Here is a 22,588-nt window from a genome sequence, read left to right on the forward strand (position 1 = left end):
AAAAATTTCATTTTACAGATGATCCTCTTTCCCCTAATGACAAAGGTCCACATAGGTCTGTGTACTGCAATTCTTGAGACAGTAACTCCCAGCTACGTTTGATAAAGTTTGACACTCTGCAGAACTTTGATGTAATGCAATGTGTTGATAAATCTTATTGGCTGTCTTGAATCACCTAATAAACCAATGATAAAGCAAATTATATTCTTACCAACATATTGCATGTAGGGTAGGCATTCAAACCTCTTCATGGATGCCTCTCTGAAGAACTGACTGTCGATAGATAATTTTGTATCTCCAGCCAGAGCGGTAACTAGCCAATAAGATCATCGACACACCCCAACCCCCAAAATTTTTTAAAGTGTATGGCCTTCCAGGGGAGGGGCTTACCCTTATGTCTATACCCTCAGCACCCTCATGTCTGCATGGCCAGCACCCTCATGTCTGCATCTCCCATCACCCTAATTGCTGTATGCCCAGCACCTCATGTCTGCACGCCCAGCAGTGCCAGATTAACGTCCACATGGGCCTGGAGCTGAAATTCATGAGGGGCCTATTGTGTGCCACTGTTGGGGGTGTGACAAGTGCCGCAGCAGTGTGTCTGGACTGGTGATGTGGGGTCATGACCAATGTGGTGTAGGTGTGGTAAACATATGGGTGTGGCCTGTGATGTGGGTGTGTTTAGTTCCATGGAAGGTATTGCTGGCGCCCACCTTAAAACTAAGCGGCCACTGTTGGAAATTCGCCACTCTCTCTCCTTCCCTCCAAACACCACTCTCAATTTTTATATATTCATCATATATATATATATATATATATATATTATATATATATATATACATACATACACATTGGGCTCAATTCTATTAAACGCAAAGTGAATAGCGCGGGGCAAAGTGATGAATTGAATAGCTCCCGGAGCTATTCAATTCATCATGCTGCTAAGTCCGATTAAGGATCTCTTCTCGCATCCCTGCGAGCAGAAATCCGACAAAAGTCCAGACGCGATGCTGTTTTCTGCCCTTAGCGCCGGCAAAACAGCATCGCGCTGGGAAGTTTAATCGGAGAATGCCCCTTCTCGCAACTAAACACCCTGTTTAAGGTGCGAGAATGGCCATTCCCCGACCTAACAGCGCGCTGAATTGAATAGCGCCGGGAGCTCATTCCCGGTGCTATTCACTTCGCATTTACTGTAATTGAATTGAGCGCAGTGCCGCACTGATAAGACTTTGGGCACTAGAGTGTGTCCAGAGTCTATAGTGCATGCACAGGTCACCAAGAAAATGGCTGTGGCGGCCATTTCTCCTGTACTGAGCATGCGCAAAACAACGGGACAATGGCCACGGCTGCCTTTTTTCAGTCATTTTTTACAGTGCTGACACCGGTGCCGACGTGGGACTCCTGAGTGGTAAGTATAATATGGGTGCAGGACCCAGGGGCCCGTGTGCACCGCACACCCTGTACCCGTTATAAATATGCCCCAGTATGTATGTGTGTATATATATATATATATACACACTATATACATATATATATACATACATACACACACACATATATATATAAACACAAATATATATATATACTTTTTCATATATATATATATATATAAAGTAAGTGTGTATATATATATATTTATATATATATATATATATGTACACATACTCTGGGGCCAGACATTACACTTACCTGTAGCAGGAAGTTAATATGGACCTGCTGGGCTGCCTTCCTTCCTGATTCCTGAGCTAGGTGAGGGTCAGCAGGAGGGTCAGTGGGCGGACCTTCGGATGAGTCGGGGGGGCGGAGCTTCAGCGAGTCGGAAGCGGGCGGGGCTACGTACGGCCGGTCCGTCCACCGGCCGAGGGGAAGGGATGGGAGGTGGGCAAGCGGTTGTGGAAAGGGATAAACTTAGCTGCAGGCGGCCGGGGGAAGAGTTAGCTGGGCTGGTGGTGACAGGAAAAAAAAAAGTATTTTTTTTTCCTGTCTCCACAGCAACCAGTGTATGTGGGCCTATTTTCAATTTGAGGCCTGGAGCTGTAGCTCCACCCGCCCCATTGTTAATCCGGCCCTGATGCCCAGCACCCTCATGTCTGCATGCCCAGTACCCTCATGTCTGCATGCTCAGCACCTCATGTCTGCATGCCCAGCACCCTCATGTCTGCATCCCCCAGCACCCTCATGTCTGCATGCCCAGCACCCTCATGTCTGCATCCCCCAGCACCCTCATGTCTGCATGCCCAACACCCTCATGTCTGCATCCCCCAGCACCCTCATGTCTGCATCCCCCAGCACCTTCATGTCTGCATGCCCAGCACCCTCATATCTGCATCCCCCAGCACCCTCATGTCTGCATCCTCCAGCACCCTCATGTCTGCATCTCCCATCACCCTAATTGCTGCATGCCCAGCACCCTCATGTCTGCATCCTCCAGCACCCTCATGTCTGCATGCCCAGCACCTTATGTCTACATGCCCAGCACCCTCATGTCTGCATCCCCCAGCACCCACTTTACCGCCATGTCTGTGTAACCCTAACGACTCACATCATTACCAGGCACAGGCCCGAGGGAGGAGCGGGAGGAGGAATCATCAGCATGAAGAGGCGGAAGGAGGCGAGGTGGCACAGGGAGGAGCCTAGGAGGCATTGTGGGAGAGACTTCATGACATCTCTCCCCACAAACACTAGTACAGCCAGGAGCCGTGACGGCCACAGCCTGGCAGTGGCGAAGCTCTGGAATGAGAAGGGCTGCCTGGGCACACTGCTGCGAATCATACATCGCAGCGGGTACCTGGCAAATATGGTTTGTGGTGGCGCCCGGTTTCGCCCCAGGGCATCCAACGCTTTGTGTGACTGCACTGGCTGCACCACCCTAGTTATGGCCCTGTCTCCAGCATTGCGGGTTACCTAGCTTTGGGCTACTTGTTTTATTCATGCTTCTATTTCTATTAGATGAAGGGTGGGGTGGGGGGGGCTTTCATCTGCAAAATAAGCAATGTGGTTGAGCATCTCTTTAAATTATCCCCTTTTTGCACTCTGCTATAATAATTTGTGTACATGTGCAAACTTATTGATTGACAACTGAGCTAATTATCAGAATACATCTAGATGTTATTTGTCTAAGGGTCCCTGACCTGTAGAGCATATAGATAGTAATCTGGCTACATGCTACGTTCGGTACAGGCTGATTTTTCTTAGATGCTTCTCTATTTCACTGTGTTCACGCATCGTCAGACTAATTAATTACCCAGTTCCAGCAGGATGTGACTTGGTTTCCTTTTGAAATGCTCGCTTAATTCTGCCATGTCTATATTTAATAGATAATTGGTAATTTAACAAATTAATTGTCCTAAATTATGATTTTGGTTTATAAGCTTCACTGCCTTTAGGAGGATGGTATATAGGCCCTCATTCAGAGCCGGACGCTATTTGCGTTCGTTCGTTTAAAAACAAGGGGTGGCTATTCAAATGATCCGTACGCACATTGCAGTCTGTTCACACCTCTAAGTCTGAACGAACGAGCAAAACATACGCTCGTTTATTTGTTAAAAACGCCCCCTGGCCGCACGCATCCTACGTCATGTCCGCTATTTATTAGATTAATCGAGTACATCGACCAGCGTATGAACTGCTCGCTATTCTTGTGGTTGGTGTTTGCTACCACAAATTTGCGTGCAGTTCTGGCTATAAAATAACCCAGTGACGTGGTCAATGACGCTGCTGTTTTAAATATACACACCCATAAAACGCCCGTTTTGACCTTTAAGCACGCCTGCGTTCGGATCTCCACTCCCCATTTTCAAGCACCTTCCCCTGTTACCACCCACATACGCCTCATTCTGTCACTCAAAATAGCAGGCACTCGCTATATAGCGTACAAAGGATTTTCGGCCGCACTGACTGGTTCGCGCATGCGTACTAAAAAGCGTACGCATGCGCAGATGTGCAAACATCGCTCGGAACGAGCGTACTGCCGCTAACGAGCGGCTCTGAATGAGGGCCATAGTTCTGCAGCAAATAGGAGCATGAATCAAATTCTAATCTATATTAACCACTCCAATTCTAGCAAGGTCAGGCAATCTTAGGTGTTAGCCTGCGTTCCTGGAGCCATACTTCACATTGGGAAAAAAAAGTAGAGAGATGAATGTGCCAACAGCAGGTGTTTTTCTGCAGCACATCCAGGTTAGTGAACCAGTCAATTTTATAATATTCTAAGATCATTTCCTATTTTTTTTTCCTTTCCACATGGATACATTTTAATATTTCATAACAGCTTGATTTATTAACATGACAATATCCTATTAAATTGAATATATGACATAATAAAAATTTAATTGTAATATTTCAAGAAGACATAAGGTTGCAGTTCTATGAATGCCTATAAGGGAGAATGTTTTTTCTTGTGGTAATCTAATGCTTTAGTTTAATAATAACATAAAATTAGGAGCTCATATACAGCATAACAGTATGCAAAAAGAATTTATGTTAAGATCTACAGTATAATCTGCTTGCCTATATCCCAGAATGTTTTCACAACTCAGACTCACCTGAGTTTATGTGACATGTGAGTGTGCAATAGTTATTCCAGGGTCGTATGGAGTAGTGTGTGGGTGCTGCTGGTGCCCAGGGCATAGGGCACCGAGAGGGGGGGACGCATACTAATACAGGGCCTGGGCTTGTTGGAGGGGCCCGGTTGGGGCTGGTTATGTTGCCACCCCCCCTCCCTCTTACCTGTCAGCAACCTAGCACACGCTGCTGTGTTCTGGGCTGCAGTAGGAGACTGTTCGCTGCTGTAGCACTCCTCTGCCTGTGGGGGGGAGCAATCACAGTGATCGCAACCCCCTCCTCGATTTGCACCGGGTCCTGTGGTTTACAGCACCCCTCTCCCCAGTGCATAGTGCCTCTTTGCGGCGCTGCAAAAGGGTTTTCCTTCTAAGGGGGCGTGGCCATGCATCCCTTTATTAGGCCATGCCCCCTTCCTCCGGGTCAGCTCTCTACACGGCCCTGGTGGAGGCAAAGTCACTGCCCCCCGGCCCCTGCATCTGGCTAGCAGGGTGCCTGGAATGGCACCTTGTAGTCAGCAGCGCTGCAGCAGTACTACTCTGAGTATCTAAAGGACATTACGGACATGCACCCTGCAGTGTGCAGAGTCGCCCGAAGCATCCAGCCAGCTCTCTACTTTCTCCTGCTGGCGGCCCCCCCCCCCCTCGCATTACATCACATACTCGAGGCCCGCACAGGGCGGCAGTGAGCCCTGCTACAGTGCTTGTTTATTCAAAGCATCTGACCAGTCTATAATTGAATTCCCATCTTTAATATCCCACATGCACTCTTACCTAAGCTATTCTGCCACCACTAACACATGATTTCCCAAAGCTAAAGCTGTATTTTCTTCAGTTCTCCCACTCTCAATCTACAGTACTTTATTCAGATCTATTGTAATCCCAACAATATATGACTTAAAATTACACAATAACCAAAAGAGCACAACAACAGAGTTAATTAAATGGCGTTTAATATGAGATAAAGCAGTCACAGTGCTTTGGGGGGCTGCATGGTGGTGCAGTGATTAGCATTGTTGCCTAACTGCACTGAGTACATGGATTTGATGTAAACAAGGGCCTCATCTGTGTAGAGATTGGATGGGTACCAGGAACATTTTAACAAGTTTATTTATGAAAACACCCAGACCACTTGTAATATGTCTCAATTAAGGAGACCCTCTTTGGCAGAAAAAAACTAGAGTACATTGAACAAATTATATGGCCAGTCCACTCTATGGGCTTTGGTAACATCCACACATAAAATGATATGTGAACACATAGGGCCAAATGTAATAGGGCGAGATTTTAGACAATGGGAGAGTAAACTCTCACACGTTTTAAAGTGTAATAGAGTCCGAGAACATGCAAACTGGTATGTTTATCAGACTCAAAAACTCACGATTTAAACTCTCATCCAGATGTTTTCCCATTTTTAAGATACAACTCGACCAATGTAATAGTGTGAGAGTTTCCTGATAAACTCTCATATTTTCTAAACTCTCACCCTATTACATTTGGCCGACAATATCTAAATAAATATAAGGTACATTTACTGTTTGCTATAGTTTCTTCTCAATGTACCTTTTCATATGTCTGTGGTTTCAGGGCATCTATTGTGAACACCTGTTAGGCTAATGGATGGTTTGGAATGGTCACTAGTTTAATCACAGAATGATAAGTCACCACCGAATGCTAATTTAAATAATGCCTATTTGTAATCTTATTTTTTTTGAACTATAGAAAGTGTGGGTGCTAAACACAAGGACATCCCAAATCAGCAGCTGACCACAATACAGAATCAATCTCCCAGATGTCCAACATTGCGAATGCAACGAAAATATTTCTGCTCTCTCAGATCAAATTTGTGTTGTGATTGAAGCAATCACCTGTTTTTCTACGTACAATATCATTAAACACAATTAGATTACTAAAATGTGATTACAATGTGTGTGCCGCATTTAAATATTGATGACTTGTGCCGAGATGCAATTGTCTGTTTGGAATCCAATAAAAAAATCTATGCACTTTTGGCAATCTCAATCTTTATGACACAAAGGGCAAGAGAACAAAACAGAGGGAGGTACACTGTTTCAGCTGATTTTCTCAGGAATGAAATGTGTTCACTTGCATGAGGCTTTTACTGAGGATTTCATACTGTTACATTTTCCAAAGCTACATGACACATACACAAAAGTATAAATTAATGTAGTTTGTCATCAAAATAATATATAGCAATTAGTACAAATCTGACCTATTCCTTGCACAATAATAGTTTGAGCCTGGGTGTTAATTCCAAGGCTCGTTGTTCTCTACATTGCTTATAATTTTATTTATTTGATACATTAACTTATTACACAAATATAAGGTCAAATGCAATCAGCAAATTTAATTGCAATGATCAGTTTATTGGGAAGGCACATCTGCCACTGACCTGAGTGGATACTTTGGGGCAGATGTATTAACCGTCAAAGTGGTTTCAGTGTACGTTATGTGCGCTGATACCGCTTCTCCCCGATGTATGATTGGAAGACTGAGCGGTAAATGAGAGGGGCGCAATGCTCCTAAACCAATTTCTTTCCCTACCCTACAAAATTTAGTTCTGAATTAGTTGATATTAGCTACCAAGGTCTGGATATCGGTCGTCACTAGATGGCAAAGAGATATACCTGAAATCCAAGATAGGTAAGTTCTTGTCTGCCATCATGATACAGTTTTAAATATCTTAGATCATCTTTATTGCAGGAGGTACATGTTAAAGTATTACATTGAACCTTAATCTCACAAGATCAAAGACATCATATGGTGGAAGAGGAGACAGGTCATTGCCCCAAGTATAAAATGGCCTAACGCTAATATCTTTCACAATCTATGGGATTGCCCGAAAATCCGTAGATTTTGGGATAAGGTGGTACATTTTATTAACCAAATTTTTAAGCTTAGGCCTTGTAAAAATAATTTGACGATTTTATGTGCTAATTTTACAGTTTGGGATTTGAGACTCGATAAAAAACATATTCTTCCTTCATTGACCATTATCATTACTGCAGCAAAAAAGGTAATTTTACGCCATTGGACCACCACTACTTAGAGAATTAAAATAATTTTGACTACAACTATTATACCTTGATAGGCAGGCAGCATTGCCGTTAATAGAAACTGGTGTAAAGTTTTATAAGCATTGGAGGGTTTATGTGGAGTTTTTGGGCCAACAAGAACAGATTATGAAATTTTTATAATCTACTACCTGATTTCTGTACTGTCAATTGTCTTGACGAATGGGGATTGGGGAAGGAGATGGAGTAATTGATTATTAAACATCAAATTGAATTGTGGGACCATGTTTTATTTTTTTTCATTATTTGGTTTTATTTTTTCTTATCACTTTTTATTTTTATGTTTTATAAAATGCATGCAGTTTATTATTGTTGTTTTCTATTACTGCCATTCTATTGTTATTTTAGGATGAAAATTAAAATGTTACATCTGTAAATTAAAACAGACAATATCTACACAATTTTATTTTTATCTTTTTACATCTTATATCTATATAATGTTCAATTTTCATGAATGGCTGTACTTTGTAAATTTAGCAAATTAACAAGCAAAATAGTTTGTATTTATGCAAATGATTTAGCTGCAAAACTTTCTGCTTCTAAATTAAGTAATGTGTGCACTTTTTATCATCGTAGTTAACATTAATGGATTAAATTACTGGTGATTAGTTTATGGTAAGTATTCTAAATTAAAATATGTATAGATATATAAAAAAAATCCTCAAAAAGTCTCCCTAATTGTAATGGTATGATTTATACTACCATTTGTATTTCTTTGACGATCTGATTAATATCTTCCACTTGTTGGAAAGCTATTTGTGTCTCCTATATGACAAATTTGAAGCTAATCCCCAAGCTTTGAAGAATAGGGAAGCCTGAAGTCCCCTGCAAACGAAGGTGCCATTTTGCTCCTGGGGTCAAGTATGTTAAATGGTATGGAGGCTTTTTGTCTATTATGTGAATGGAGAGAAATGGAGCCAATTTGCAAAGCACAGTTTTACACAGCCATGGGAGCACATAAGGAAAAAATATTTGGGACTAGTCATGTTTTGAAGATTTTTCCACAGTACCAAGTGAAATGTATTGGGTGCTGCAGTATATCTTCATGCCTAGAGTGACAATGGTGAGTGTAACAGCCCCTTGACTGGGGGAGGGGTGTCAGCTGATGGGTGTGCAGCCACCATTACAAGCTCTGTGCCAAGGAGCTGTTTACACTTAAGAAAACCGCATTTCCCTTATACCCCACTTTGTATCATTTACCATTTAGGTTAGAGAGACTTTATTTAAACAACAAAACTTATTTTTTGTACATTTATACTTACCTAATGCATATCACCATTTTTAAAATAATGTCAACTAAATGGACAGAAAGTGCAAATATTACTTCATTTACACTTAAAATGTATAAGCTGCAAAATAATTTTTATATATGCAAATGATTTAGCTGCTAAACTTTATGCTTGTAAATGAAGACGTGTGCATTTGTATATTGTCTTAGTTAACATTAATGGATTCAATTACTAGTGATTATCTTATGGCACAGATTCTCAAACTCGTTCCTCAGGACCCCAAACAGTGCATGTTTTCCAGGTATCCTCACAGAATCGCAAGTGAAATAATTAGCTCCATCTGTAGATCATTTAAAATCTGTCTGTGTAATAAATACACCTGTGCACCTGCTGGGTGACCTGGAAAACGTGAACTGTGTGGGGTCCTGAGGACCGAGTTTGAGAAACACTGTCTTATGGTAAGTATTGTAAATAAAAATATAAATGTAAAAAAAAGTATAAATATAATTGTTTTTCCTCAAAAAGTCTCCCTAATTGTTATGGTGTGATTATACTACCATCTGTATTTATTTATTTTTTTAAATAATAACTAATAAAGATTAATATTTTATTATTTTTCCAGAATTATTTTTTTGAAGGAGGATAATTATTGGATTTAATTAGTGCACCTGACATTAAAATCTTGCCTTTTTTCTTCTTTCCAAATACCTCCCTAATGGTACTGCATGATAGAAAAGTACCTGCATGTATTTCTCAGCATTGAAGACACCATTAATCCTGACCAAATCACCAACTCCATTTGCTGTAATGCAGCCCCAAACTTGCAAGGAACCTCCACAATGCTTCATTGTTGCCTTCGGCAAACAAACTGCCTTTTGTTACAGCCAAATATTACACATTTTGACTCATGTCCAGAACACCTGCTGCCATTTTTCTTACCCCAGTCCCTATGTCTTAATTTATAGTGGAGTCAATTGGCCTTGTTTACATGTCATAGGTATGGATTTTGGCCGCAGTTCTTTCATGAAGACCACTTCTGGCCAGACTTCTCTGAACAGTAGATGGGTGTACCTGGGTCCCACTGGTTTCTATATTGAAGAGGCAAAGTAACCTGCACAGAGATATAAATTGAATTATATATCCTTCCTAATTCTTCCTAATATAATGTCTATAATATATCAGTCAAAGGAGGTGCACCCTGAAATAAAACATATGAACACTAAACAAAAGAGAAAGAAATTCCTTAAATGGGGCACTCACGGATCAGGACTATTATGAATAAGCATGCTTGAACTACATGGGGGAACCATCCAACAAATGAATGAATAAAAAGTAACTTTTATTGTATTATATTTAAAATGAGATATTGCAAAATAGAAATAAACAATATTGTGAAAATAAAATTGTGTGACCACTGTTGACTATGTTTTATTGTATCATTCGTTGTATACTCATCATCATGTAGCTTGATAGCTTATTGTGAGGTTATCGTGATGGGGTGTCTGTATTCTGAGGGACACAAATCACACTACTATTGGGTTACCCAAATATAATGTATCTTTCAAGGATATTAAATTCCAGATATGAGCAACTCTACTCATTCACCACCAGGTAATATGAGTATATATGATGTCACAAATAAAATGTATTCAATCAGTGCTTATATAGCTTATGTGCTTATATATGATTGTCAAAATATAGCCACAGCAAATCAGCCGGCGTCTTCCACTCACACAGACCCAGATCCGAATGGGTAGAAATCTGAAATATTAGAGCACAAAAAGGGGGCGCCACATTGTTCATGAAATATAGACAAAAGTTTTATTACATAAAAAACAGACTCCAGGTCAGTGTGCATACCAAAGTAGGTGGTCTAAAACCACCGCAAGCATAAACAGTGATGTATATAACAATAAGGCTGGTGTTTCACCTGAACGTCTCCAGGATCTAATCCGGCCAGTCAATCAGTCAAGCAGTAACAGAGGATCACGCCAGGCCACGCCCGAACATGTTTTGTCCTTGGATTTTGTCAGGAACCTGCTTGACTGGCCGGATTAGATTCTGGAAACGTTCAGGTGAAACACCAGCCTTATTGTTATTTACATCACTGTTTATGCTTGCAGTGGTTTCAGTCCGCCTACTTTGGTAGGCATGCTGACCTGGTGTCTCTGTTTTTTATGTATTGTGGAGGTTCCTTGCAAGTTTGGGGCTGCATTACAGCAAATGGAGTTGGTGATTTGGTCAGGATTAATGGTGTCTGCAATATTTCAGATTTCTACCCATTTGGATCTGGGTCTGTGTGAGGGGAAGATGCCGGCTGATCTGTGACTGCTGGCCTGTGCACTATTAATATTTCAATTGAGACCAAAGAGACACAGTTTAGTGTGTCTCAGAGTGTCTCTGTGAAATCACTTCAGGACTGTGGTATTCTGCTCTATTTCATTGACTGTTTTGTACTAGCGCACTGACTTTCTTTGTTGTTTATATTTATATATATATGTATATATTTATAATGTCAATCTTGGTTTATAAGGATTAATAGCTCTGACATTAAACAGACTATTCTGAAATATAATTTTAGAATTCAACATTATAGCTAGGTTTTCATTGTATTATACTTGAATAAATTAAATGGAATTCAAGATGTTTGTAAGTGTATCTGCTCTCAAGTTTTTATTCCTTATTTTATTTAAAAATAACTTCCCTCGCATGACATTCCTCTGGAGATTCCCACAAATGTAATTAATTACAAGTCCTGAATGGCTGTCATTTAATTCCAGGCACTGACCCTTAAAATGAGCTTGTCACCCTTTGATCTATAATTGGAATTTGACAATGGAAAGGTCAGACCAAGAAAATATATAAATGCATGCTCTCACACAATGGAAAAGAGAACACAAAAGAAACACATTGAAGAGAAATACATGTAACTGTGTCTATTGTGAGGATACTTAATACCTCTGTACTTAAATGTATCTCTAAACCAACTGGAGGCTGGTATGTTGGAACTTATAGTGCCACATAGATGAAGAGCTGGGAATTGTGTAAGCCTGATCTACTGTATCTTCTCATAGGACTATCACTAAACAATCACACTGGACTTAGATGCCCAAATAGTTACTCCATTATCAAATTACCAGCAAATATTATCTTTCTTAAGTACTGTTTCCCTTTTTTATCATTGTTGCTTTTGTTCCACTCCTAAGGTTTAAGTGCAAAAGTGAACCTGAAATCCTGTCTTTTGGTGTCACAAATGTATCAGATTTTCTGAACATGACCATTACAGATGTGGTGCTAAAAAAACGTAAACCCTCTGGTTATAGGATTTTGGCGGCTTGGGGAAAATACTTTGCTGAGTAGGGCTTAGCCACAAGAGTGCAAACCATTGCTCTGGACAGCACTTAACATTTTCTGCTGTTCATGTAGCATAAAGACATTAAGAAAACCCTTAAAGGCTTATCTTATATAACACTATCTGAGAATGGCGTTATATAAGGAATATCCTTATTTCAGGCGAAAACTGCAGGGACAGATGGCTCTCTTCCAATCAGTTCCTGCAGGTGGCTGAAGTACCTCCCATTCTCCTCCCCTCTTTCAGCAATTACACTGCCAGTGTTCCTGGCAACATATAAATTGCAACACTTGTCACTCCACAGCAATTATATTATCAACTTTCGGAGCCCACCACATCAAATATGTAAAGAGAAAGCAGAAATTGGTGGCACTCTTGGTATATAATAATGAAATCAGGAAACATATCCTGATGAAAATTTTACTATATAGACCAAAACTTTAAAGCTCGGGGTGTGAGACCCGTGTATTCTTCACTATATACCAAGAGTGTCATCAATTTCTGCTTTTTCTTTATATATATACATACATATATATATATATATATATATATAGGTGGAGGAGGTCCCAACACATTTCGTCCTTTCTGGACTTCTTCAAGGGGAGCAGGAGATTCCTGTTCCCCTTGAAGGAGATTCCTGTTCTCCTTGAAGAAGTCCAGAAAGGACAAAATGCATTGGGCCTCCTCCACCTACCAATATATGGACTAAAAACGGCCTATCACACTGAGTGATTGCACTACCAAGCACTTTATGTGCCTTTTTTTACTCAGCTAAATCTTATACATTTTTAGATATATTTATATTATATAACTTATTATGCATATTGTACTCCTCTCCTTGTTTTTAATTTTTTTTGTAATGTATCCCTGTTTTTTGGATTCTTAATAATGTATAGCCCTTTTTTCCCTGTTATAATTCTAATAAATGTATTCCACCTTTTTTATAACTCTATAGGAATTTTTTATCTAAATTAGTGAATTTTCCTCTAGGAAGAGGGCAATATAATAACTATCCCTAAATATGACATGTACATGACTGGACTTTAAAATGTATATTTTTATTGGTTATTTCTTATAAACACCGTAACACCTAACACTGAAATCGGATCATATTCACCATTGTCTTCAAGAAAATATCTGGTACGCATATAAGAGGGTTACCTGTTGTGTGTCTACCCTAATTCACTTAATTTATCACACTATTAGGCGCTCTTTCCTTTCTCCCATTTCTCTCTCTCTCTCTCTCTCTCTCTCTCCAATTCCATTCCAATAAGGAGGCACTCACAGACTGGATAATCGTGGAAAAAATCTAATGCTTTATTGCATTAGTGCACCGACGTTTCGGGGTCCATTCCCCGTCATCAGGACATATGTTTGACATACAGTCTGTGAGTGCCTCCTTATTGGAACTGGTTATGTGAAGGGGATCCTGTGCCCCAGGGTGAGCACCACAGCAAGGTATTAATTGCTCATTGAGGAGGAGTGCCGGTAATAGGGATTTTATATATATATATATATATATATATTATATGTATATATATATATATATATAAAAATATATAGTATGTATATATATATATATATATATATATATATAGTCCAAATAGACCGCCACTCCAATACTTAACATAGCAAATGCCAAGGTGCTCATCAGAAAATAATGCAGAAAATCACAGGAGAATGGCACTCTGCTGGTTTAATATAGGTAAAATAAATGCACTCAAGCAGCCAATTTTGCAATGTTTCTGACTTTATTCGGCCTTTTTCAAGAATATTAACAGTTGATATTCTTGAAAAAGGGCGAATAAATCTCGAAACATTGAAAAATTGGCTGCTTGAGTGCATTTATTTTACCTATATTAGACCAGCAGAGTGCCGCTCTCCTGTGATTCTTATATATATATATATATATATATATATACACACAGGAAGACCCCTGTACCCCATTCCTGTGTATACTTAACTTATGGATGGCACCCCGGCATTAAACACGAGAATGCGAGTGCCCCTCTACATGCATCTATATATATATATATATATATATATGTCACACTTGTGTGGTTTGTTTGTGAACCCGAGCAGTAGACACTGTTAGGCGAGGGTTCGGGAATGCGCACAGTGAAAACTAGGAGGCTTGATGTAATTTTGACTCATGAACTGAGAAGTGAAGACTGAGTATTAGACAGATGACCAGTATTATAGACGTTTGCTGAGACCCAAATCAGAAGTGGTGTTCACCCGTGACCCCCACTAGGGGATTTGGGCTTGGCTGCACCCGACGTGCAGATCACAGTCCTTTGCTTGGGTTTTTCTAAACTGGACTGTGGTTGGAGCAATGAGAACACTCTAGGATAGCTGTGACACTTGCCGATGTCGGCACCCCCGCCGGGACTTGCCACTCAACACATCGGCTGGGTACACATAGTTAAGTGTGTACCCAGCTGTCAGGGACCTCCAACAAGTATCCCAGACATGGGGGTGGAACTCTGCTATAGACAAATACCTTGCTTATATACTGCAACCACCAATGGAAGACGGCCACCAGTCCCTTATTTAACCAACAATTGCACACGCTCGGCAACAAGATTCCCACGCAGTTAATCTGTTGTCTCCTGCTTCTAGCAATTAACACAGTTATTACATAACCTCTCCCCAATTGCGCAGACTCGGCATCACAGATGACCAGAATGGTTACAAAGATACATATATAGCAATTTAAAATATATTTTGTAGAAACTTACAGAAAACACGCAATGTTCTGCCAAGAAGGAATGGTAAGCAATGCAAGGAATGCAGGTTAAACTTCAATGTAACATTGATCCTGTAGTTTGAACCCAGAACACAGGACTTCAATCCTTTTTATCAGCATAGCATCACACCTAAAATGATGTCATCCAGTTGTCTCTGATTGGATGATTAAGATAATTGGGGTCCAGGAACCTCCCAGCTAACTTCTCAATCCCTTGAAACTTAAAACCAAATAATACTTAATAACTTCCCCTGGTGGAAGGATTACCTAAAATATGGAATTTTCATCTTACTTGTCCTTATTTTAGCTATTATATGAGTGTAGATATCATGTGTTTATGATGGTGCATTCTTGAGATATCTCATATCTTTGAAAATGTATGTCTCAGTGATTTGTGAATCACACCCAACCTGGATGTTGATTCCAGTTATGTGTATATGATTTTCCAAGCTTCCAGTTATCATTGATACTTCAATTTTATCTCAAAACCCATCTGAAATATGACTGGTCTTTGAATTGGCTATATCTAATCACACCTGAATGTCCAATTGAATACTCTTTGTGTTACCCCTTACAGTGCTTGCTTGATTGCTTCCTATAGCTGCAAACACAAAGGGCTGAGCAATCTACATGTCCTGGTGACAATATTATCATAAATGAATGAACATACAGATGGGCTCTATCCTAGACAAATCTGCTCAGAATTTCCTGACTTTGTTAACAAGCTAATGGCAACTTGCCTGTCTCTTAATTTTGTTACCTGGGCTATTATGACAGAACTTTAACCCAAAGGCTTTCCTGCCCTGTACACTTAAAAAGAATAATTACCATGTGAGTCATATGAAATTAGCATCTTATTGATCAGTGAGGCGCCAGAGTTTAACAACAAATTATTATGAAACAAACTAACAATCATATAAAACCTAGAATTCTTACACCAGTCTTAATTACCTAATCGGAAACAACATGGCTGTACCCAGCAGCAGGAACTGGCGGAATGGCTGCCTGTGGAGAGAAACAGGACTCTGTCAATGGGAGAGGTATGGTCAGCGCTCAGTCTTGCCACTGCTCAAACTGATGACAGCCGGAGGATTTGGACAGCGGGGAATGATGATGATTAGGGACACTGACATCTCCCGGCACGCCAGCACATACTCCTGACAGGCAAGTGGCAGGGTTTGGTACTGAGGTTTCTGACAAGGTTTGTGACAATAGATAGATAAATTGATAGATAGATAGATAGATAGATAGATAGATAGATAGATAGATAGATTGGATAGGCTGGGATTTCTGTCATTATAAATATATACTATATATACTACTTTTTGCCTGATGATTGTTAGGACCATCCCTGGCTTATTATTAAAATCAATGTTCATTGTGATATCTATGAGCAAACACATTTTCAAGAACAGCCAGTGAATTGTCTTCTGCTGTTATATGTGAAGAAGTCCATCTATGTGAACGAAACACGCTGGGTATTGAAAGCCATTTTCCATGTGCTAATTGAGTGGATCCTGTCTTGAGCCGGTAAGGGTGCAGACGGGAATCCGTATCATCTGCGTTATTAGCAACATTGGATTCTCTGACACCGTATTTTATGCTATAAGCTAATTTTAAAGCTTGTATATAATTTTATCATTAATAAAATATTTTTTATATCAACTAATGACTGGCCATTGGGCCCTTATTTTTGGGTGCTTCACTGGAGGGAAATACTTTCAGATTGTATGGGATGCACCACCTATACTATTGAGATACCAATGAAGAATGAAGCCAAATGAACCTGTTTAATCACTCTAGATTCAAAAGGACACTGTTATTCATCATTTGAATTTTTACAATTACACATATTGTAAATAGAAATAATAAGAGTGCACCTCTAATGTTTTGAGCTGCTTCCTTATAAATAATAAGAAGTGAACAATATAGGTAATAGGAAAGCACTGTGTGTTTAACATGAATTAGAGTGTGTGACGTATAATAGAATGTCGCAAATTGGTTGAAAAACTAATTGAAATTATGTTTATATGTTGTATAGTTCATGTGTCTAAAAAGATGTGTGTGAGAGATTGGGTAATGAGTGACATTGCAGTCATCAAAAATACAATATGAAAAAAATATATATTTTTTTAAACTCCTAAAACCTACTTCTAAAAAGTTAATATAAAAGAGTGGAGGCAAAAAAACAAGTTAAAAAAACGTCAATTTCAATTTGATTCCTAGGAAATGTATATAATACTATAGCTGTTTTTGCAGGGTGGTGAGATCCCTGCTGCTGTAGTGCAGTACCTCAGGAGACTATCCCTACCTTACCCTATTTGATGCCTTCTCACCTCCGTTAGTAGTATAGCTGGTACTGCTGCAACTGCTGCGGTTCTCTCCCAGGCGCTTGTGTGTTAAATAGTGCAGTGTGCGCCGTCTTTGACGCAATGGATGAGGTGGCATACAAAGAGTGTTTGCACTGCACTTAGCACTGTGCTTTTCCAGACCTGCCGCTGGCTTGATGCTTGTAAATAGATGCAGGCTCCACCTAGTTTTGTCCCTGTATGGACTTTTTCCTTGAACACATAGCACTTCCCTATTACCTATATTGTACACTTAAGATATCACATATGATATACAGTAGGGCCCTGTTTTTTATTTGTATTTGTATTTCTTGATCCTTACTAACAGGGGTTCTCCTGTGAGGTGCAGCTGTGAATTTTTCTGTCTATTGTTTTCTTTTCCCTTTTATACTGATATATAGTATATAATCAGTATGTTAGTATGATATATTAGATATGATGTACTATATTTATACTATATGTTGTTAGTACATTAATATATTTAGCTATTTTAAATATGTATAATAAGCTAATAGATATCTATATATAATTATATAAATAGTAAATAGCTTTCAAAAATGTATTATAGTCTCTATAATTAAATAATAATACCTCCCCATTCTATATACAACAAATGTCTGAATAAGATTTTAAATGTTTGTCATTTTAGTATAAATATAATTTTTGTGGGTTGTTGCATTTGCAGCGATTGTGGGTTGCTGTAGTTACAGCAATAGGGAGTTGTAGTTGCTGCGATTGTTGTTATCATGATTGTGGGTGGTTGTTACAGTGATTGTGGTTTGTTTTTGCTGTTGTGGCAATTGCGGTAAGTGTTGCAGTGATTGTGGCAATTGATGTTGCGCCATTGTGGGTTGTTGCATTTGCAGCGATTGTGGGTTGCTGTAGTTAAACCAATTGAGAGTTATAGTTGCAGCAATTGTTGTGATTGTAAGTGGTTTTTATGGTGATTGTGGCTTGTTGTTGCTGCTGCAGCAATTGAGGCAACTGTTGTTGTGGAAATTGTGCTTTGGTGCAATAATTGTGGCAACTTTTGTTGCAGCGATTGTGGTTTGTTGTTGGAGCTGTCAAAGTCAAATAATTGGATATGAACGCCGTACAATTATTATCTGACGATATAGTCGTCTATGGCCGGATGACGTGTTACTAGGATGCTACTTTGCGTCAGTGCAATCCAATGCGTACAAATGTGAATCCACAATACACATACAGTGACGCACATAACGCACACATATATATATATATATATATATATATAATATCCAAATGGGTCGACACTCACGTCATAGTCCACAATGTGCTGGGGTAGCTACCCAAGTAAGACAAGAAAAGTCCTTTCCAAGTAGAAAATAAATCCAGGAGTGCACTCACCAGTCTTCATACAAAAAGATGTTTGTTCATGTCCAAATAGATATATAGCAGCATTGACGCTTCGGTCCAAGCACAGGACCGAAACGTTGATGCTGCTATGTATCTATTTGGACATGAATAAACATCTTTTTGTATGAAGACTGGTAAGTGCACCCATATGTGTATATATATATATATATATATATATATATACACACAGACGCTCGTATGCGTATTCACATACATACACATGGACCCTCGCCTGTATATATTCACGTACGTACACATAGACGCACATTTCCTATTTCAATACACAGATGCACATATGCGAACGCATGCATATAAAATGGTTCCCACACATTATAGTTAATAACCAGAGTTATTAAAGGTATTTGTTAGCTAATAATTATGATGTGAGATGTACTTAAAGGAGATCTAAGGTTCAGAATACAGTGGACATGTCATGTTTGGTATCATACTAAATCCCTGTTTATTTGCAGACATCCGTTTCTATCGGCAAAGAAGTCGCATCATGCGTCCGCTAGTTATGGATGATAGGGAGTTATTGAATAGAGTGTTATTACTAGTATGCAGTGTTGTAGCCAGTTTTAACCAGTTCTTCGGCGGGAAGTTACACAATGTGACTGTTGGAAGATTGAGCCATACCCCTGATGACACCGTATGAACTGACCAATGACCAGATTGACCAGAAGCAAGAACCAATGAGAACCTGTCAATTTGTCTCTTTGTTAACTGTGAAACCTGTAAGGTATATAGGCTGACCTCAGTGTACACACATCTTCTTGCGACCGCAGACTTCTGGATTGCTGACTATATACTGGGACCAGTGCACACGCGTATGTATCGGGCTGTACTATTTTTATTGCTTTTTACTCTAATTGTTAAATCTTACATCGTGTTATCCCTTTTACATAAATAACTTTTTGTGCTTTGGAATCACACGATTGGACTGGAAAGCAATTCTTTCTTAAGCGACTTGCAGCGCTAAATAGCGACTCATAGAAATCAATAGATGGGGGCTTGCGACTAATATCACGTTACCGAAGATCACGCATATCGTATGGATTTCGATACCTCAAGAAAGGGTGGACGCGTCATACACGGTTAAGAACGCAATCTGTTTAAAGCCTGTGTAGCACTTTATGTTGTGAAACTGAATACCCATTTTTGTGTGATCTAAGGAGCGCTGATTAGAATCCAGGGACAAGAGAGAAAAGTCTGCTTCTTTTATTGTCACTTTGTGCTGCAATAGGCGATTCGCAAATAGCGTATGCGTCTTCCCTGTAGTACTGCCACATATTTAAGCAATCATTTTGATAGATAGTCTTGTATCGCTTGTTAAATCCTCTGAATAGGTATTGTCATGTGGGGGAAAGCATTTTTCTGGCCAGAAAACAAAGGTATATGAATGTGAACGTATGCTTGTGATGTGAAAAGGAAAAAGAAAAACGGAGGTTTTTGCTTTTTGAACTGTTGAAAATAGACAGGGCCGGCAAGGTGTCCAAGAGGCAGGTAGGACAGCCGTAGCAGTTTACATAGCAGGTATAACTGGGCGAGAAACCAGAGGTTGTTTCTCGGTCGACTTCCAATTGTAATCGCAAAGTCCATTGAAAGGTTAGTGTCTGTGGGCAATGCGATCGGACCGCATGGTTGTGTGAACCGTGATTTTGAATTGGTTGTGGTGGAGGAAATCACTGGCAAGGGTAAGCGGAATACTTAAATTCTACTAGTGGAGAGTAACTCAAAGTAGGAAGCGGTCGGACAAAGCTTGGTTAGTTTGTCCGGAAAGCAGAATAATTGCATAGGCTATTTTCTGTTTCCTCGTTGTGTACGCTAACAAAAAAATGCTTATCGGTTGGCTGTACACAGCGGGTGGAAGTGAGTGGACGCAGCTTGTTTAATTCGTCCACCGGTCAAAATCTCTAGCTAAAGTAGCCAAAGCGTTGTCCCAGATGGGTGCTAAGCAGTCACTAGGGATGGTCGATGAGGTGCTGCTTATGAATGGGCCGACTAATTCGGCAAGGTATATAATGAATGTGAAAGATGGTGCGTATGCAACAGCGTACTGCAACATATGGGTCAAGATGACCAAAGTATGTATGAAACCCTTTCCCAAAGTTGGCAGTTCGATTCGGAGGTACTAAGTAATGTTAGAGACAACATATGTTTAGTCAAATCTTTGAAGAAAAGAGTAAACTATAATGATTGTTTAAAGCTGTGGCAGCACGAGGGGAACACGTGCCAAAATAGCGCGGCGCAAAATAGCGTACACACGTGGCAAAGTAGCACGGCGCAAAACAGCGTACTCATGCCGCAAAGCAGCATGCCACCAGGTAGCGTACCCATGCTGCAAGGTATCGTTACCGCGCATAAAGAAGAGAGCGCATGCACACCTCCGCCACCATATGCGGCCGCAGGTGAAAGTACAGCCGATACCAAAAATAAAAAAATCGTAACAAGTAACTTATAGCCTGTTTTAAGTTACCTCAAGGAAAATGTTATTGTAGAAGATGATGAACCTACTGTAATTTCAGCCATTGCACATGCTGTTAATATACTCAATGTTCCACAGAGAGGAATGGCAGCGATCCAACCAGCAGGGGCAGCAGCTGAAATTGGTGAGACTAGTGGAGACCGTAATAGGAGAGGTAACATCCATTGTACCAAAACAATAAGTCCAATTATTAATCCTGAACATAATGATGTGGTAGGTGTACATCCTGTCTGTACAATTGCAGTTCCCAATGGGAAACCGGACAAAGATGGTATAGTTCCCATAAGGAATGTAGCAATGCATTGTCCATGGACGAGAGCAGAATTGCATTCAATTATGTCAGACTTCCCAGACCCTAGGAAAGAGTTAGCCAAATGCCAGAAATTTGTTAAAGATATAGGTAATGCTCATGAGCCAACTAATAAAGATTGGCGAGTGGTGTTAAGGGCCTGTCTCCCTTCCAATACTGATGTACAAAAGTTTATTAAGGATTGTGTGTTGGTGGAGGATGAATCCTTAACGGATGAGGATAACCAGGTAAATATAAAATGTATAATCACGCAATTGGCCATATATTTTCCAGTGGTAGTGAACTGGAGTAAAATCTTCACTATTAAACAAAAAGATAGTGAATCTGCAGCAGTTTATTTTGCCAGAGCACTGCTAGCAATAACCCAGTACACAGGGATAGCAGATATTAAAGATGATGTACACCACAGAGAAGTAGATGTTACGGTACTAATGGATGGTCTCAAAGATAATCTAAAAACCAGGGTGCAAACCTCTCCACCTAACTGGAGAGGAATTTCTGTAGATGCACTTAGAGAATCTGCCATAGAACATGATAAGAATATTTCCAAAAGGAAAGAGGCACAGACTGAGAAGTTAGTGGCAGTGAGGATTCAGGCTTTAGAGGGTTTACCTACACAGTCACATAACTACAACACATACCAGCAACAAAGTTATACAGTAAGGTGTTATAATTGCAATAAAGAAGGACACCTAAAGAGGGACTGTAAATCTAGAAATTGGGGGCCACCTAAGAAGGGAACACCTAGGTACACTTAGAGAGGGCACTCGCAAGATTCAGAAAATTTCCAGCATTTACCTGCTCACATAGTGACAGCAAACGCTCTGCTGGAGGATGATAGTCAGTGATGGGGGTGAGGTCATACCTGTAGTATACAGCCAGTCAGGTTAACTGAGAATACTAGGGAAGAACCTACAATGACAGTTGATATATCTGGTACTAAACACACTTTTCTCGTAGATACAGAGGCGACTAGATCCGTGATTACTTCTCCATTTCATTTACAGCTTACCAACAAGACAATACCAGCAATGGGTGTAACGGGGAGGGTACAGCATTACCCTTTAACCAGCTCTGCAGAGGT

General features: G+C 40.0%; 1 protein-coding gene across 1 annotated transcript; it reads left to right on the forward strand.

The window, feature by feature from the left end:
* The first annotated feature begins 15,981 nt into the window (after window positions 1-15,981).
* LOC148540699 (uncharacterized) lies at window positions 15,982-22,262 on the forward strand. Its single transcript, XM_088442110.1, has 2 exons — window positions 15,982-16,024; window positions 21,439-22,262. The coding sequence occupies exons 1-2, from the start codon at window positions 15,982-15,984 to the stop codon at window positions 22,260-22,262; spliced, it is 867 nt and encodes a 288-aa protein (XP_088298236.1).
* Window positions 22,263-22,588: the final 326 nt, after the last annotated feature.

The sequence above is a fragment of the Taudactylus pleione genome, unplaced genomic scaffold (genome assembly GCF_031769625.1).
Source record: "Taudactylus pleione unplaced genomic scaffold, aTauple2 ptg000018l, whole genome shotgun sequence".
Lineage (NCBI taxonomy): Eukaryota > Metazoa > Chordata > Amphibia > Anura > Myobatrachidae > Taudactylus > Taudactylus pleione.